The following is a 19,193-nucleotide window of genomic DNA, read 5'->3' on the forward strand; positions in this document are numbered from 1 at the left end:
AGTTCGTTGATACTGGCGTAATATACAAACAAATCACTTTACTAGGTATAGGAGGGAAGAAAAGTAGTTCATCCATTTACGTAAACTAGGAAATATCACGCTTTTGAGTTTGATAATTTTCATTAGGTTTTGTTTAATCAAAATACAGTACAGTATTAACAATGAGTGTTTTTACTCACGAACTGAGCTGTCCATGTGGACGTATTCATTATGCAGTGTATATTATACTGTCTACAGCACATTAGCGTACAATATAGAGAATGAAGTTAAATTGAAAAATAATCATAATATGGATATTTAAACACATTTTTTTAAAATGGTGGTCGTTCATTTCGATACAGGCTTCAGTTCTAATGTGCATATTATCGCACTATAGGCTATTGTACCTAATCCCAATTACTAGTTTCGTTCTTCGTACTAGTAAAGACAAACTATCTACTGTTCTTCCAAGTGATTATGTCGTAGGGTAGTATAAAGGGAGGAAATCACGTGACAGTTAATTACTTAACAAGGCTCTTTCATTTAAGTTATTTTAAACAGTTGTGTAATATTACGTAGACGTCCAATTCCTAACAGAAATTAATGTTCTCAGAAAAGAGCTAAGACAGCCCAGCCACTAGCTGACGAATAAAAGCTGGTGGGGAAAACCGGGATACGACGACAGTACCTGTGCGAAAATGATTCAATATTGAAAGCTCATTCGGCACTGGAAAACGCGAACATTGTTTACTATGACCGTAAGGCTACTATGGCTGTATATGCAGTCTTGGATCTGTGTGGAGGACAGTTGAACTTCATTAGTAGAAGGGGTGAGAGTGAAGTACATTCAAAAACTCAGGTACAATAAAAATTGAAGTAAAAATAAATTGATGCCTCTGTATAAACAATGTACTTTTCTTGATTCAGTTGTTGTCCATGAAAAAATTCTCTATGGTATTCCCTCGTACGAAAACCTATGAAACGAAAATATGAAAATAATTACATAACTGACCTTAAAAATGACAGTTACGTGCAAAAAAAGGTGAAATTTAAGAAAATTTTGTGCAGTAGTGAGCCAAACATGTCAGTCTTTTAGGTCATAAAGTTGATTAGCTAATTTTTCTTCTTGCTTCTCCAGTACGTTGGAGGTAGTCCGCTGGAATATGCAACGTGTCATAGTCCAGTTCAGAAGCTGACGGCTGGAATTACATCCCGTCAGATACTCAGAAATGTATGATAATCGGTGGATATTGTAGCAGTTGATAATTGGTTACTTTCCCATTATAAATTACACGCTTACTTTCAAAGTAAGAGACATAAATCCAACCTTCTCTAAAGGAACTCTGTAATACATTTCGAAAGTCAAATTTGCTATTAACTTCCTAGGACAACTCAATGACTATGCAATAATATGCACCCTTTCAATTAAGGACAATAACTGGTGACTACGAAAGTAGAATACTCGAAAAATATGTACAAATTCGGCAAGCCTTAAGGGAAGAGGATGGTATTTTTTGGTGAAAAATGAGTAAATTTTCAAAAAACAATTTTTTTCCTTAAAATACTCTGTGATATGTATAGAATACATTGTATAATATTTTGTGGGTATTTGTGCCCTTATCGGTTGTTGAGACGCCATTTTTAAAGTTCCTGCGCTCTGGATTATTAAATCACACCCCCTTTGATTGCTGTTTCTGGAGCTTTATTTTTTTTGCTACATAGCCAGACAAAAATCGATATAATTTTTTAACTATTAAAGATATATGAATGAAATTTAGAACACACATTCTCTAGACTACTAGGAAACTTTTCTCTGTAACGGAATTTCCCTAATTGATTTCATTTTAAAAATAAGTCTCTCTGTTGCAAGAAAGAAAATAAAAAAAAATGTTATTAAATTTTAATTGTTTATTTTACAAATGTAGGAACTAATATCAAAATTCTGTTATACACAGTTTGTAGAGCGTGCTTTTACAAATAAATTGTAACATTGTGTTTGAATTTATCTTTAAAAATGGTTTAGATATATCGAGTTTAGTAAAATCCTGCATTGGGCACATTTTTTTTTTCAAATCTGGCTCCCAAATAATTTATTCAAAATATTTATATTTTGTTGAGTTCCTATAGCCGTGAGCTCTCTACATACAAAAAATTAATATTTTACACCAAATAGGAAAAAAGTTTTAAAAATTACCATCCTCTCCCCTTAAAAGACGAGCGACATTAAACAGAAAATACTATGGAGTCTATTCAATGCAATTTACGATTGCTTAATAAAAGAAATTATGATGATAATGATAATAATGATGTTGATAAATAGAGTTCGGATGTCTTTCACTAAAATACTTAGCAGGTTAGCAGTATATAGCGTGTATCAGAACTGACTTTACAAATTTATGAGCTTATAGATATTTATCAACAATGGTTAAGGTGTCATTTTAAAGCAAAAAGAAAAGTGTTCGTGAAATGATTTGTTAAAGTGATGTTCCATATACGAAGTGCACTATTAGATTCACAAACCTGTTGTTCACTTGGTGATACTGTAAGGAATACTGTATCATATTTCAGGTTTGCTCCAGTTACGTCTTGTGACGTAGAACGAACATTTTCAGGGCAAAAATATTATTTTCCTGAATATAGAAAAATATATTTTTTTCGGAATATGTATGATAAGAACTTTCTTGTGTTAAATTTTAACATACCCTGTTAACATGTTTCGACCTATTTTCGATCATCTCCGAAACTGGTCGTTGTTGGTCTTGGCGCCTCATGTTTCCTGTGAGGGTGCGTTCGTAGTGTAGAGTCAAAGAGTGTGTGTGTTTTGAAATTGAGTTGTGTGTTGAGAATATCGTTGGGGTGTGTTTTCGTGTGTCTGTATATTTCATATTGTTCTAGTGTGTTGAGTTTCTGGCTTTTTGGTTGGATGTGCAGTATTTCCATGTCTGTGTTGATGTCTCTGTAGGTGTGGTTGGCATTTGTGATGTGTTCTGCATATGTGGAGGTGTTTTGTAATTTTGTTATGACTGTACCGTGTTTGAAATGATGTGCCTGTCTGTCATATGTAGAAGTTGTTGCAGGTGTTACATTTGAGTTTGTATACGCTTGTGTGGTTGTATTTGTTTGTTTGTGTTGTTTGTGTGTTGAGATGTTTTTGTAGAGTGTTATTTGTTCTGTATGCGATGTTGTAATTTAATTTCTTGAATGAGGTTGCAATTTTATGTGTGTTTTTGTTTTCGTATGTTAGTGTGATGTATTTTTTGTGTTCTTGTGTTTGTGTTGTATTCTTCTGTTTTTTGTGGTTTTGTTTTGTCTTACGTATTATGTTGTCTATTATGCTAGGGTTGTATCCGTTTTCTTGTGCTATGTATTTGACTGTGTTTAGCTCTTCGTTGTAATCCTGTTGGTTCATTGGTATTTTGAGTAGTCTGTGTACCATTGTTCGGAATGCAGCTTGTTTGTGTTGTGTGGGTTGGTTGGATGTGTTGTGTATGTGCGTTGTTGTTGTGGGTTTTTCTGTATACTTTGAATGTGTGTTTGTTCTCTACTTTTGTTATTGCGATGTCTAGAAAATTTATGGTTTTGTTGTTTCAATTTCTAATGTGTAGTGTAGCTTTGGGTGTATTTTGTTTATGTGTTGATGTAGGTTTTGGATCTGTCTTTTGTTTCCTTTGTATAGTATTAGTATGTCATCTACGTATCTGTGCCAATATATGATGTTGTCGCCGTGTTTGTTGTTGTCTTTGTTTAGTATGTATGTCTGTTCTATGTGGTGTAAGAATATTTCTTCTAGTATGCTGGAAATGGATGATTCCATGGCTAGGCCTTCGGTTTGTGTGTAATATTTGTTATTGTATGTGAAGTAGTTTTGTTTTATGATGATGTCTGTGGTGTGGATGATTTATTTGATTTGTTCTTGTGGGGTGTTGTTTTTTTTCGCATTTGTTCTAGTATGTGTATTGTATCACAAAATACATCACACTAACATACGAAAACAAAAACACACATAAAATTGCATCCTCATTCAAGAAATTAAATTACAACATCGCATACAGAACAAATAACACTCTACAAAAACATCTCAACACAAACCACACAAACAAACAAATACAACCACACAGGCGTATACAAACTAAAATGTAACATCTGCAACAACTTCTACATAGGACAGACAGGCAGATCATTTCAAACACGGTACAAAGAACACATCACAGCCATAACAAAATTACAAGACACCTCCACATATGCAGAATACATCACAAATGCCAACCACACCTACAGAGACATCAACACAGACATGGAAATACTGCACATTCAACCAAAAAACCAGAAACTCAACACACTAGAACAATATGAAATATACAGACACAAGAAAACACACCCCAACGATATTCTCAACACACAACTCAATTTCAAAACACATACACTCTTTGACTCTACACTACGAAGGCACCCTCACAGGAAACATGAGGCGCCAAGACCAACAACGACCAGTTCTGAAGATGACCGAAAATAGGTCGAAACGTGTTAACAGGGCACGTTAAAATTTAACACAAGAAAGTTCTTATCTTACATATTCCGAAATGATACAGTGTTTAAAGTTATGTAATCAAGATATGTAATATATTTTTGATAAACTGAAAATCTTAATTATTATATTAATTGTAACAAGGCCAGATACATATTATTGTTTGTTATTCTTATATGTATTGGTAATTTATTTCATTCTGAAAATTACGAAGAATGTAATTGTCGATTATCGTTTTTTACACAATGTTAATTGTTTATTTTGTTTCATATTCTAAGGCTATGAATCATTGGCACAAAGATAAGTTTGGTTACCACCCGACTGTACATATTTGTTTTCTTGGTTTGTTGATGTTGAGAGCTGCATCACTACAGTTCATTCGATAGATGTGTAGTCTAAGCTCACACAACTTAACAGTTTTGGTACGAACTTCTTACTTCTGGTCCGCAAAGTTTGACCGTGACAGAAATGAAATTTATGAGACGTACAACAGGCCTAAAAATTCAACCAACCTTAGATTATAATGTTACCGTAAATGTCCCAAGACCGGTAAATGTTGGAACTTTTACCAAGACATATTTATCGATTTTCAGATTTTTGCGTTATTAAATAACTTAAAAATAGTAATATTAATTGTAATCTTATTGTTCATGTTATAGTTGTAATCCCCTGGTAGAGGGGCAGAGAAGGCCTGACGGCCTTATCTCTACCAGGTTAAATAAATAAATACTAAATACTAAATACAGCAAATATTAAAATCTCCTGTATGTAATTATATTTCTTTGTTTCGAAAATGTAAGAATTCACAGTCTCCTATGTAAGGCTGCCATAGGATGAATAAATGTGTTCCCCCCCCCCCCACTGAAAAAGCTTATATTTTGCACGTAAGAGTTATTCCAGGAACAAAGATGATATATAAAACTGTAGAAGAAATTGGAAATCTCTAGTAAGAAGAATGAATTGTACCATAATACTTCGTCAGATGCCAAATTACCAACGAGAGGGCAAGAGATCCTTAGGTCGACACTTGAAACGTTGGAAAGAGACCGTAACGGAACCCTAGGTCCAAAACATGCAAGGATGATGATAATGATGATGATGATGATGATTAAACCGCGGGAGTGCGGGCCCTTTACCGTCAAGTTAAGTATGACTGGAGCGTTCCGTGGCGAGTGTAATGAACTCTCAGGTAAGCAACTCACTGTGCAGGCTTCAGACGTACAGTCTTGCGTGTATGAATTGCATACATACAATAATCATACATTTCGTACTTATCTAATTGATGCAATGTCGACGGAATTTTGCAGTCCGTGCGCCAGACAAGTTAAATGCACCGTGTTGGAATACCGCTCTTTTAAGTTGTTTTGCTGCCTTAATAATATATGGAGCTGCATCAGTGACAAAAAGAAGTACATTATTGTATTTAATCCTTTCCGGCCATAAAAGGCGCACAGCCTTATAAAAAACTTGGACAATGGTTGAATGGTTTACCTTTTCCAGTTTCTCTCAAGTTAGCACGAATTTTTTCCCTGCACAGTTCTCGGAAAGTATACCGACCACCACATTTGCCACATATCTACCACTGACGTCTGTAGACTCATCAACTGAAACCCATATATTTTCTGATCCTTCAAGCTTTCTCGAATTTTGGCAATCGTATTCTGGTACGAAATTGGTTAAATATTTTTTACGTATTGTTGCTTCTAGAATATATTGATTTGTGTATTTTACCAGAAATGATCTAAAGTGGGGATTGTCCAATGTTCTGAATGGAATGTTTGTGTGTACCATGATACATAAAACCACAGTCTACTATATACAGTCGCGAAGCTCTATATGTAGTAAAAATGCAAACACGGGTAGTTGCCCACCACTAGGATCGCTACTATCGCCTCATCATCGCAGATCTCTCTCCTAGCAGCCAACAAAATATGTTACACTTTCGTTGTCGTGTTCTTTTGGAAAAATTAACACCTTCCTTCCATTATTGAAATATTAAATGCATAAAGTTAATTTATTATTTTAATGAGGTATATTAAATTCCACCATAAACTCGAAGATAACTGCAAGAAATAGGTTAATATTATTTTTGTTTGTGCAAAACGAACTGAAATTTACTATAATAGCTTCACTCATTCAAGATTATAGCGATAATTAACTATGAAACCAATAAATATTAATTTTCATTTCCCTTTACAATAATAATAATGGAAATATGAATTAATGGAGTAACTTACGTGTACCGGTACTTGTAGTGTAGGCTTACGTAGTTAACAAAGTGGGATGAGGTTAAGCAATAATAATCACACCAGAATTGGAAATAAAACGTGATTAATAAATTTTATTGTAACAGACTTTTTCTACGTCTCTAATAAAGTAACAAATAAAAATAACAACAAAATTAACAGCTATAATTAAAAACATATCCTTTGAAAAAAAAAGTAGGCCTAAGCAATAATAATCCCACCAGAATTGAAAATAAAACGTGATCAATAAATTTCATTCAAACAAACTTAATTTTTATACGTCTCTAGTAAAATATTATTATTCCAATTATTGTATTTCAGCCATTAACATTTTCATTACAACCAATAACGAACATTTCACAAGCATCAATGTGAAATACGCAACGAGCTAGCACTCGATAGAAATACGATTCAGTCCAAAGTCGACCGTGGACAGTAGAGTTGGGCAACACGATTCTTTTTCAGAAGTCGATTCCAACGATTCAATCACACATTACGAATCGATTCTAACGATTCGTTCACGATTCTTCTCAGTCTGCGATTCCAACTATTCTTTTGAATCGTCAACGAGTTCACGATTCTTCCCAGTCTGCGATTCCAACTATTCTTTTGAATCGTCGCAAGACACTTTCCTTTGCAAACCACGCTTAGAACAAAAACGTTCTACATCTCTCTCATAGATGGCATAAGAGGCGAGACATTCGATTGTCTCTTTCTCATTGGCTGGAACCATTGAGTATGAACTCCATTAGTGTACAAAATTACCCAAGATAATGTCTCTAAATTATAATTTATCAACTGAAACTTATTATGAAGTACATTTCTTGCATTACATCTCTATTTAACTATGCAAATTTCAGGTTTGTGTTCATTATTTTCCATACTTAACAAATGCAGTACATATTTTGATTTCACTCTCGCTCGGGAGCATTCGACACGGTTCGGAAATGTCCGTTGACAGGTTACATCAAATAACGAATAGAATCGTGGGTTACGATACCATGCCGATTCCTTCATATTCTTTTGAATGACGATTCGTTACGATTCTTTTGAACGACGATTCGTTGATACCATGAATCGATTCTTACGATTCTTTATTATTAGTCGTTCGAACGAACGATTCGTTCACGAATCGACCCAACTCTTGTGGACAGTCTATTGTTTCTAGTTGCTAACCGCTTGGAGCGCTTTATCGCGAGATTTGCAAAAAATCACCTCAAGCTTCGCGACTGTATATAGTAGACTGTGATAAAACTATAACTTATTGAATAATTGTGACCCACTATTTGAACTCGATTGGTTTTTGTTTGAATTGCATTCAACATTTTCCTTGTGTGTTTTACTATTACAGTGTCTTTCAAAATAATACTTCTTAGTTCGTAATAATCTGAAATTACACACGACACATAAGTACAACACTTTCACCTTCTATAATAGCCTAAATATATCGCGTCCGAATTGTTCCACTAAATTATTTAGTATTGCACTTCGTGAGCGAGTTGTTTTAGGCTTTGTAATATGTGTAATTTCACACACGCAACTCTTCAGTATGACAGCTAACACACTCCGAATGTTTCGGGTTCGATGCACGGAACAGTACGGCGAAAGGCGAGAGAGACTTACGTCATACTCTATACCCGTCTGCACAGTCACCTGCAATGGCCGTATTAGGGCCCGCACTCCCGCGGTCTAATGATAGGCCTAAGATATTTCGGGGTTTTACCGCACTGTAACGGTAAATGTTAGGTTATACCCAGGGAACGGATTTATATGGACTAAAAATATATGAAATATGTAAATATATATGTAGTTATTTTTACCAAAATATGGAATTAAATATGGATTTTTACCAAAATATGGAATTAAATATGGACTTAAAATTATAAAAAAATGACTATGTACGTTAAATATTGGTACATTTTAATCAAACTAAACAAAAAATATAATGGACGTACCTTATCTTCCAATGTAGTTTCAACAAAACACAATTTTTATTGTCTGTTACCATAACAATAGGTTACAAACATTTCTTTCAAGTGCTGAAAAGTGAATCTTCTTCTATTGTCTCTGAGGATAGATTTATACTGACTAAAAGAGCGTTCGACGTCACAAGAAGTAACTGGTACATAATTCAATTTCACAATGTCTGCTGGGGATAAGTCCAAGTTAATCTTCACTGTTGATTCACCACTCATCACAGCAACAACCTTTTGTAGTTCTTCATATCCAGGGTTTTTTGAAAGTACAGTGTCCACCTTAGCTCTTACTGCATCTGCAACTTTACCTCTACCACGATTCAGTTGTTCCACAGTACTATTTATAATTTCAAAACTTTCAGATAGTGAAAGGTGCCTATTTTGGAGACTTTTGAGCGTTTTTATGATGCATGAAAATGTATGCTGAATGTGAGCTAAGTCATTCTTCACACTTATGTCACAGGTAACTGTTTTCGCAGTATCAATTGAGACTGCATCTTCAGAGTCCAATGCAAGGAGAACATTGTTAATAGAGTCTATATGTTCGGCATAATATTCAACTGCTTCTAGCCATGTACCCCATCTAGTTAAAATTGGCTTTGGTGGCAATGGAATTTCAGGGTACATTTCTTTCAACACGTTAACTCTACTGGGAGCTTTGAGAAATACTTTTTTCACTGATGAAATCAACAAATCTACTTTAGGAAAATTGTCTCTGACCACTTCTGCCACACGATGAAATGCATGCGCCACACAAGTAAAATGAGTCAATTTAGGATATACAACAGATAATGCTTGTCCAGCTTTGACCATATAAGGGGCAGCATCGCTAATAAAGAATAACACATTATCGTACATAATACCCTTTGGTCACAGGATACCCATAGCTTCGTTGAACAGTTTAACTATAGTTTTGTTATTGCACTTTTCTAGAACATCACAATGTAAAAGAATTCGTTCAGAATATTGTTCACTTAACAAACCGATAACTACATTACCAACAAGTCTACCTTCTTTGTCGGGAGTCTCATCAATGGAAACCCAAATTGAACTATCTTTAATTTCATCTCTTATCTTCTGTATTGTCTCATCGTAGATGGATGGAGCATACGTCTTCCTAAGTGTTGACTCATCCGGGATTGTATGTTGAGTATATTTTTCAAGGAATTCCCTGAAGACCTTATTCTTTAGTTTGTAGAGAGGAATATCAGCAGAGATGAGAGAACGGCACAGGTCGATGTTAAACTCAGATCTTACATTCGATGTTGTTGGTTGTGTTAAAAACAATTGTCTCTGCTTGGAATTTAGTTGTTTGTTGGCCTGATGTTTACTAGTTGTAATGTGTTGTTGCACCAGGAACTTTTGTGTAGATGATACTGCACACTGACACAAATTACAAAATAATATTTTATTGTCAGTTGATAAACCATCTTCTTTAAATTCTGAAATGTAACTTGTTAGTTTTGATTTTAAATTGACTGAATGACGTACTTTTGGCATATTTACCGTCTTTATAGTATGATTTACAAAACTGAACCTATGTGTACTCTGACTGGCATTTAACTGTTGAGCTGCACAACTGAAGTCTGTTAAAAATTTTAAATTAAATTAATACAGTTTTGTAACTTACTTTCCCATTGTTGATAGGACTGCTAATTTTCAAATAACTCTGATGTTAAAGGGATTACTGAACATGTGTTTAAATCTCTATTGTTGAAATGTATTTTTAAAAGTTAATGGAATTTTGTTTTGTTTTATTGTTAAACCTAATATAATATGGACTGTTTTATATGAAATATGGAAAATATATGGAAATTAACGAAAATATGTACTAAACTCTAAAATATGGAAAAATATGGAAAATAAAAGTAGGATTTTTCAACCCTACACATTGTGAAACATAAAGATAATGCAAAATATAAATTATATTAGCTTTATAAGTAAATATGTATTTACATATAAATCCTTTCCCTGGTTATACCGGTAAATTCTAAGATTAACCCGTCTTCGTACATTTACAATAACATATCGTCGTTGTTCCTGCAATAACTCCTACATGACATATTTATCGATTTTCAGATTTTTGCTCTGTTAAATAACTTAAATAGTGATACAGCAAATAATAAAATCTCCGGTATGTAATTATATTTCTTTGTTTCGAAAATGTAATAATTCACAATCTCCTATGTACGGCTGCCATAGGATGAATAAATGCGTTTTTTTTATTCCTACTGAAAAATTTTATGTGTTGCACATAGGAGTTATTGCAGTAACAAAGATGATATGTCTGTGGCCGGGAGGAAAAACGTCTTAAGTCATTTTTTGTTAAAATGAGATTTTTATATATTCTGAAAGAGGAAAGAATTCTCTACAATCTGGTAAAACGGTTAAAGTCAAGTAAGACTCCTGACTGGATTTATAGAGCGTTACCAAATGTCCTAAGTACTTTTTGAATCGAGCACACACAGAATAAAGGACTTATACTTTTCATGCTTCCCTATTAAAAAGGTCCAACATATATTTTAGCCTTTTTATCACATACTGATTCCCTTTTCTTTTAAAACTTTAAGTACCAGGGTAAACAGTCCTATAATTGTTTAAGATCCATTTTACATTCCTAATAATTTACATTTCCCATTTATTTTGACATGAAAAAGGGCTTATGTTTAAATAGCCCCTTGTACTCAGTTTGGGTACCAGTCTTAAAAGGCTTAATTGCGGCTGTTTTTGGAAATAATCAAGAAAATTGTTAAATGAGCAACATTACCTATTTTGAAGAAATATAAATAAATAATTAAAAAAAAACTCTATAATTGACACCAATATCAATCTTTCTGCTGCTCTCCTGAAAAGTATAAAATTTTTACTTAAGACCTTTTTCCCCCCGGCCACAGATATAAAACTATAGAAGAAATTGGAAATCTCAAGTAAGAAGAATGAACTGTATCATAATACTTCGTCAGATTTCAAATTACCAACGAGCGGGCAAGAAATACTTAGGTCGACACTTGAAACGTTGGATAGAGACCGTAACGGAACCCAAAACATGCGAGGATGATGATGATGATGATGATTATGGTGATGATGATGATGATGATGATGATGATGATGATGATGATGTTGATGATGATTGAGACAAACAGATAATATTCTTGTAACAGGTTACAGTAAGAAGTGGAATTGAGCCCATTGTTTCTGGAGGCCGATTTGTCTATCAGTCTATTGTTCGAGCGCCCCACTTGTTTATTGCCGGATGATCTGCAGACGGAAGAGACATGGCGCGCGCGCTCTGCAAAGTGGAAAGTAATGAACAGCGATCACACCAATTGGGAAACAATGAGGACAAGTCCGCCCCTATTGCATTATGGGAGAAAGATCCAGCCAAGTTACGTCCCAGCTGCGCTCTCTTTCTTTCTAATTTCCTACAGCAACACCCTGTTCCTCCTCCCCATGTCTCCGTTCCGGCGTTAATCACTGTCCAATCCGATGCACTGTCTCATCTTCCACTTCGTCCCAGGCTTTCAATCTGCTAAGCTGACACTTAAAGTGATATTTCCTAATAATATAACAGTTTAATTCAATCTCCAAGTCCTTTGTTAAGTAGTAGATTGTTAGGCCACAAATCAAGTTGACGCGAGTTCGATTTCCAGCGAAGAAATAGATATACCTTATTTTGTTTCAAGGAGTGCAGTTCGGTGGCTCCTTTGAACACCCACTTACAGATTTATGACTTCCTACACAAACACCTCTGACAATTACATCCTGTCCCAACAATGCACAGTTGCCTCAATCCTGGTGACCCTCGAAATTATGCAGTGTAACTGACGGGATTCTTGGAATTCGGAAAAGATGCGACAACTCTGCCTCCACGTGGATTTGACGGGAGCCTGTCAATTCTTCTGAACGAGGGTTGTGATTGGTTAATAAGAAGAGAAGACAAGATTTCCGTCACAGTAAGGAAAATATTTATTTATGACAACCAATTAGTAGGGGGCAGTAGAAGGTCTGTCGGCAAAGTCCTTTCTATGAAACTGCACTCCATGAAATAAAGTAAGGTATACCTGTCTCAAACTATTGACTGTCCTGTCTTTGAAGAATTGTTTCTCACACAATGAAGAAACATCAGTGGTGGACGTATAGTGTAACTTTGCGTTAAGAATCTTAACAAAGATCTCGTACAGCTGCAAGGAACCTGATGGTTTCAAAGGAGCAAATAATAATAATAATAATAATAATAATAATAATAATAATAATAATAATAATACTTACTCACTTGTGGGCTTTAGAGAAGCCGAAGGTTCATTGCCGCCCTCACATAAGCCCGTCATTGGTCCCTATCCTGTGCAAGATTAATCCAGTCTCTATCATCATATCCCACCTCCCTCAAATCCATTTTAATATCATCCTCCCATCTACGTCTCAGACTCCCCAAAGGAATTTTTTCCTCCGTCCTCCCGACTAACACTCTATATGCATTTCTGGATTCGCCCATACGTGCTACATGCCCTGTCCATCTCAAACGTCTAGGTTTAATGTTCCTAATTATGTCAGGTGAAGAATACAATGCGTGCAGTTCTGCGTTGTGTAACTTTCTCCATTCTCCTGTAACTTCATCCCTCTTAGCCCCAAATATTTTCCTAAGCACCTTATTCTCAAGCACCCTTAACCTATGTTCCTCTCATAATAATAATAATAATAATAATAATAATAATAATAATAATACTTACTCACTCATGGCTTTTAGAGAAGCCGAAGGTTCATTGCCGCCCTCACATGAGCCCGCCATTGGTCCCTATCCTGTGCAAGATTAATCCAGTCTCTATCATCATATTCCATCTCCCTCAAACCCATTTTAATATCATTTTTCCATGTATGTCTCGACGTCTCCGAAGGTCTTCTTTCCCTCCGGCCACCCAACTAACAATCTATATGCATTTCTGGGTTCGCCCATATATGTCACATGCCCTGCCCATCTCAAACGTCTGGATTTATTGTTCCTAATTATGTCAGGTGAAGAATACAATGCGTGCAGTTCTGTGTTGTGTAACTTTCTCCATTCTCCTGTAACTTCATCCCTCTTAGCCCCAAATATTTTCCTAAGCACCTTATTCTCAAGCACCCTTAACATATGTTCCTCTAATAATAATAATAATAATAATAATAATAATACTTACTCACTTATGGCTTTATAACAACCCGAAGGTTCATTGCCGTCCTCACATAAGCCCGTCATCGGTCCCTATACTGAGCAAGATTAATCCAGTCTCAACAATCATATCCCACCTTCCTCAAATTCATTTTAATATTACCGTCCCATCTACGTTTCGGCCTGCCCAAGGTATTTTTCCCTCCGGCCTCCCAACTAACACTCTATATACATTTCTGGATTCGCCCATATGTGCTACATGCCCTGTTCATATCAAACGTATGGATTTAATGTTCCTAATTATGTCAGGTGAAGAATACAATGCGTGCAGTTCTGTGTTGTGTAATTTTCTACATTCTCCTGTAACCTCATCCTTCCTAGCTCCAAATATTTTCCTAAGCACCTTATTCTCAAACACCCTTAACCTCTGTTCCTCTCTAAAAGTGACATTCCAAGTTTAACAATTATACAGAACAACCGGTAATATAACTGTTTTATAAATTCTAACTTTCAACTGTTTTGAGAGCGGACTGGATGGCAAAAGCTTCTCAACCGAATAACAGGCATTTCCCATATTTATTCTGCGTTTAATTTCCTTCGGAGTTCCCTTTTCTTATTTGTCACTGTTGCTCCAAAATATTTGAATTTTTCCATCTCCTCAAAGGATTCATTTCCGATATTTGTATTTCCATTTCGTATAATGTTCTGGTCACGAGACATAATCATATATTTTGTACTCGTTGGTAAAGACGTGTGGAAGCCTCGGAGGATTATTTTGAAGAGTGTTAGATGTGAGTAATGTACTTAGTTTCCTTTTGTGCATAATAAAACAGTGTGGTATCTGTATTGAGGATGTTACAACTCTTCTCGTGGCTCAGAATGGCACTGACGAGCATTTCTGCCACGAAGAACTGCAATTTTCACTTATGGCTGCTGTTCAACTTTACTTACATCCATCTTCCAGCACAGCCTCTAGCATACTAACTTTTGCGTGTGGTGTCAACTAGCCACCAACGACCACAGACGCAATCTGGCGGTGGCATCCCGTACAGTGTACAACAGGTTTTCAAACGTATATACTGAACTAACCATATTTTCGGTTATTCGGAAGATATAACATAGTTGCAATGACTTATGAAATGATAATCGTATATCATAAATAGCTCAGTTTATTCTATATTATAACATTGTTGTTTCCAGCTTGAAGATTATATGAAATTGAGGGTATTGTTCAGAGGTCTGCATCGGACGTTTTCGCTCGAGCGCCAAGTAGTTCATAGCATAATCCGATAGGTAGCGCACATGCTTGATGGGTAAAATTGTCACGAGCGATAAATCCTCGAACGGTATAAGCCGAGTGTTAGACATTCGTTCTTGTTACAGTGATGAACTGTGTAGTAACATCATAGATGTTTATCATTTCAAAGCTTTGCAGTGTTTAACTTACCTCTCCACAGTACAACTGGAAAACTTGGTTTAAAATGTAATATAAATGTTATAGGTAAATGTTTTTTTTTTTTCCATACAGGAGTGATTTTGTTTTTGCCACATCTGTTAGATGTTATTGGATGTAAATGTAATTATTATAAACGGAGAACACAATCACGATAATGCAAGAACTTAATCAAGTTTCCTAGCAATAATAATAATAATAATAATAATAATAATAATAATAATAATAATAATAATAATAATAATAATAGGCGGCCGGGTAGCTCAGTTGGTAGAGCAGCTGGCTCCGAATTGGAAGGTCCGGGGTTCGATCCCAGGTGGTGATAGGATTTTTTCTCCTTGCCAAACTTTCAGAACGGCCCCGAGGTTCACTCAGCCTCCTATAAAATTGAGTACTGGGTCCTTCCCGGGGGTAAAAGGCGGTCAGAGCGTGGAGCAGACCACACCACCTCATTCTAGTGCCGAGGTCATGGAAAGCATGGTGCTCGACCTCCATGCCCCCCCAAGTGCCTTCATGGCATGTTACGGGATACCTTTACCTTTACCTTTAATAATAATAATAATAATAATAATAATAATAATAATCTCTAATAATTAGTGTATCAACCTTTGCGTCTGTAACAGTTGTGCAGCATGATTATTCGTTTTATTATATTTTCTGTGACGTTATCTCTGTACTAATATTGTTATTAATCTACTGCTATATCAATAATATTTTGTAAAACGTTTCTACATTGTCGCAGTAGGGGAGAGTAGGGTAGTATCGGACATCGGGTGATATCGGACAGTGAGTTTATTTCATCTACCACACGATGATAGTACCTGATTAACATGGTTACGTTTCTGTGATAACGCATAGAGAAACGTAACCATGTCATTCAGGTACTACCATATGGTGGTAGATGAAAGAAACGCACTGTCCGATACTACCCGACTCTCCCCTATATAGGCGGAACACTATGTATGGACCTATCATATTATAAATGTGGTAAATCGAATATTGAATAATTATTAATTTAGCAATAATAATTGAACAACGAAGTTTTTGATACTATTTTATTTATAACTTCATGTTCCTGTTTTGGTACGTTACATTGACTGTTCCATTAAACGCTTGTTATAAACTCAGAAAATAAAGCCTTATTTTTACCGTGTAAGCAAAACATATGTGTATCTTTTCTGTCGCCTTTCATACAAGATAAGACATGTCGGTGAGATGACCTTGTACTGTGCTTCTGTTTATTACGAGCGTATCACGACCGATCATATTGCACTCGAAGGTGCGACACTCGACCGAGTTCAAGCGAGCGATTTAATTCCAATGCAGCACTCTGGTATTGTTGTTAACATGTGCACGGAAGATATAACATAGTTGCAATGACTTATGAAATGATCTTCGTATATCATAAGTAGCTCAGTTTATTCTATATTGTAACATTTTTGTTCCCCGCTAACATGTGCAGGTAGAAGAGGACTGGAAGTACGTGGCCATGGTTCTGGACCGCCTCTTCCTCTGGATCTTCACCGTGGCCTGCGTCCTAGGAACCGCGCTCATCATCCTTCAGGCGCCGTCGCTGTACGACACGACGAGACCCATCGACATCCAGTACTCCAAGGTTGCCAAGAAAAAGATGCGCATGATGATGATGGGTCCGGAGGAGGACTGAAGATTACGAATGCTGCAGGGGATAGTGCCAGTAGGTGCGGCCATGCACATTACATTTTTATTAAATCAGAGGTGTTTCCACTCCGAAAATTTTTAATAAATACATTTTTGTTTGGATATGAGAGTTAAAATGAGTACACAATTTGGAGAACTCGTCTCCTATTACGTATACAGTGTTTTCATTAAGTATAGAATATTATTCATAACGTAATAAATTTTAATTTTACAAAACAAAAATTATACAAAAGCTGTTGGAGATAAATCTTACAGTATGAAACTAGTGTTAGAAAGAAGTTATTCAGTCATAAATACATGATAGTAAACTTTATTAAGACCGACATATTCCGAATCGCCATTAAATTTTATGTATGAATCCTTAGAAATTTTACCCATTTACCCCTTTTATGTCTTTTTAACTACTTATTAAACTATTTCGTGGACTTTAAGGGTAAGGACCTACAGGAAATATTTTTCTCATATTATTTTAAGTAGAGCCTCTATTTCCCTAACATAGTTTCATATCTATGTATGAAGCCTTTTAAATACAACATTTTTCATTTTTGCCCTTTACTGTATGATAGTCACAGACATAAAACATATAAAAATGCATTATTATAAAAAAATGATATATCTGCTCTCAAAAATATTACATAATCACAAATCATGTCTTAAATGAAAGCTAAAAAAACTGCTAATCAATTTTGTTTGATGATTTTTACAAATCTTAATTTTTATATTTATATTTTTATTTTGTATTTTTATGAACAGAAAAAAAATTGCGTAGGCTATATTTTTTAATTATTCTTTAATCTGCAATTTGACAATCTCCTGTTACAAAATTATTCATGTATAATGTGAGAATGTGCTCTTAAAATTTTATTCAATTATCTCTATTATTGTCTGAGATATTACATATTAAATGTTGAAAATGTAAAACAAACAAACTCCGGATATTCAGCGGAGAAGTTTGAGCAGACATATTTAAAATGACATAAAAGCAATTATTTTCTTCCTAACGACCTTGAAATTTCCCTCAATGAAGCCTATACTATGAATTATTTTGAGACTAAAAATAAAAAATGTTAATTTTCACACACATTTGGTCTTTCCTGTAGGTCCTTCCTCTTAAACTTAAGACAGATAAGGCTACATCCGGATGTGACGTCAGAAGTTACGATCCATCACTACATAGTGTACGGAAATTAAGTCGGTAGTAGCTAGTAAATGAAAATACTTGCTTCATAAATGTCTTGTACACTAAACAAACATGGATATCTACCTCATCAGCAATTGAGGTTATGAAATCTGAAGTTGCTTTGGAAATAAAATGTGAGTACAATGTAGAGTAACACGTTAACTTTCAACGTTGACATTGTATAACATTTGATGCCTTTTCTTTTGCACATAATATTTCGATTGTTGATAGCAATACGTAATTTCCATAGATATCTTTTTAACATCTTTTACAATTCTATATTTTCTACGTTTCTTTTCTAGGGTCTGAGAAAACTACCATTGAGTTCGTGAACATCAGAATCAAATTTCATGAACTGTTCACTGAGAAATTGTTTATAATCGCATAATTAAAATTTCAAAACATTAACAACTAATAACTCGTAATTAAACTGCATTAGGACATTGTCTTAACGCTGTACCTTAATGTCATGGTTTCAGAAAATTAGTTAATGAAGAAGGCCATGATTCCAGCATAATTTCCCAAAGCCCTCTAGTATATAGTTCACAATTCAGCTAGTTGCTAGTCACTGGCATGTAGTATAGACTTGAGCTTTGAGACACGGACTAAGTATGTAATAGTAGGTCTAATATGCGTTACAAGAGCGGTATGTTGAAGTTTTCATGTTCGAGGAAAAGTTTGAAAAAGCGAAACGTAGTTGAGCTTTTTTAATTTCCGAGAATTGAAAGAAAACATACCGCTCGTGTATCGTACATTATTTTGTGCGAAGATCGTTTATTATATACCTGAAAGAGGAATTTCTAATTAGTTGCAATGAAATCTCCATCTTGGTTTCTGTTCAGTGACGGAAAATTTGCAAAACAAAAATATCTATCTTCAACATTGTTGCTTTAAAATGTTTTCTGTGTTTACTATACTCCAGCAGGCTGTGATATAAGTCTGTCTTTTTTTTTCCCCAGTCTATGTTGAGTCTGGAATCTTGTTGATTTTTTCACGGCTTCCTTAATG

General features: G+C 35.1%; 1 protein-coding gene across 1 annotated transcript in view; it reads left to right on the forward strand.

Annotated features, from left to right (window-relative positions):
* The window catches only part of nAChRalpha1 (nicotinic acetylcholine receptor alpha1), a 641,991-nt gene extending 624,870 nt beyond the window's left edge, over positions 1–17,121 (forward strand). Inside the window, exon 7 of the mRNA XM_069838062.1 lies at positions 16,788–17,121. Within this exon, the coding sequence (XP_069694163.1) occupies positions 16,788–16,991 (204 nt within the window). The 3' untranslated portion in view covers positions 16,992–17,121. The remainder of the gene's footprint in view (positions 1–16,787) is intronic.
* The last annotated feature ends 2,072 nt before the right edge of the window (positions 17,122–19,193 follow it).

The sequence above is a fragment of the Periplaneta americana genome, chromosome 1, assembly GCF_040183065.1.
Source record: "Periplaneta americana isolate PAMFEO1 chromosome 1, P.americana_PAMFEO1_priV1, whole genome shotgun sequence".
Classification (NCBI taxonomy): domain Eukaryota; kingdom Metazoa; phylum Arthropoda; class Insecta; order Blattodea; family Blattidae; genus Periplaneta; species Periplaneta americana.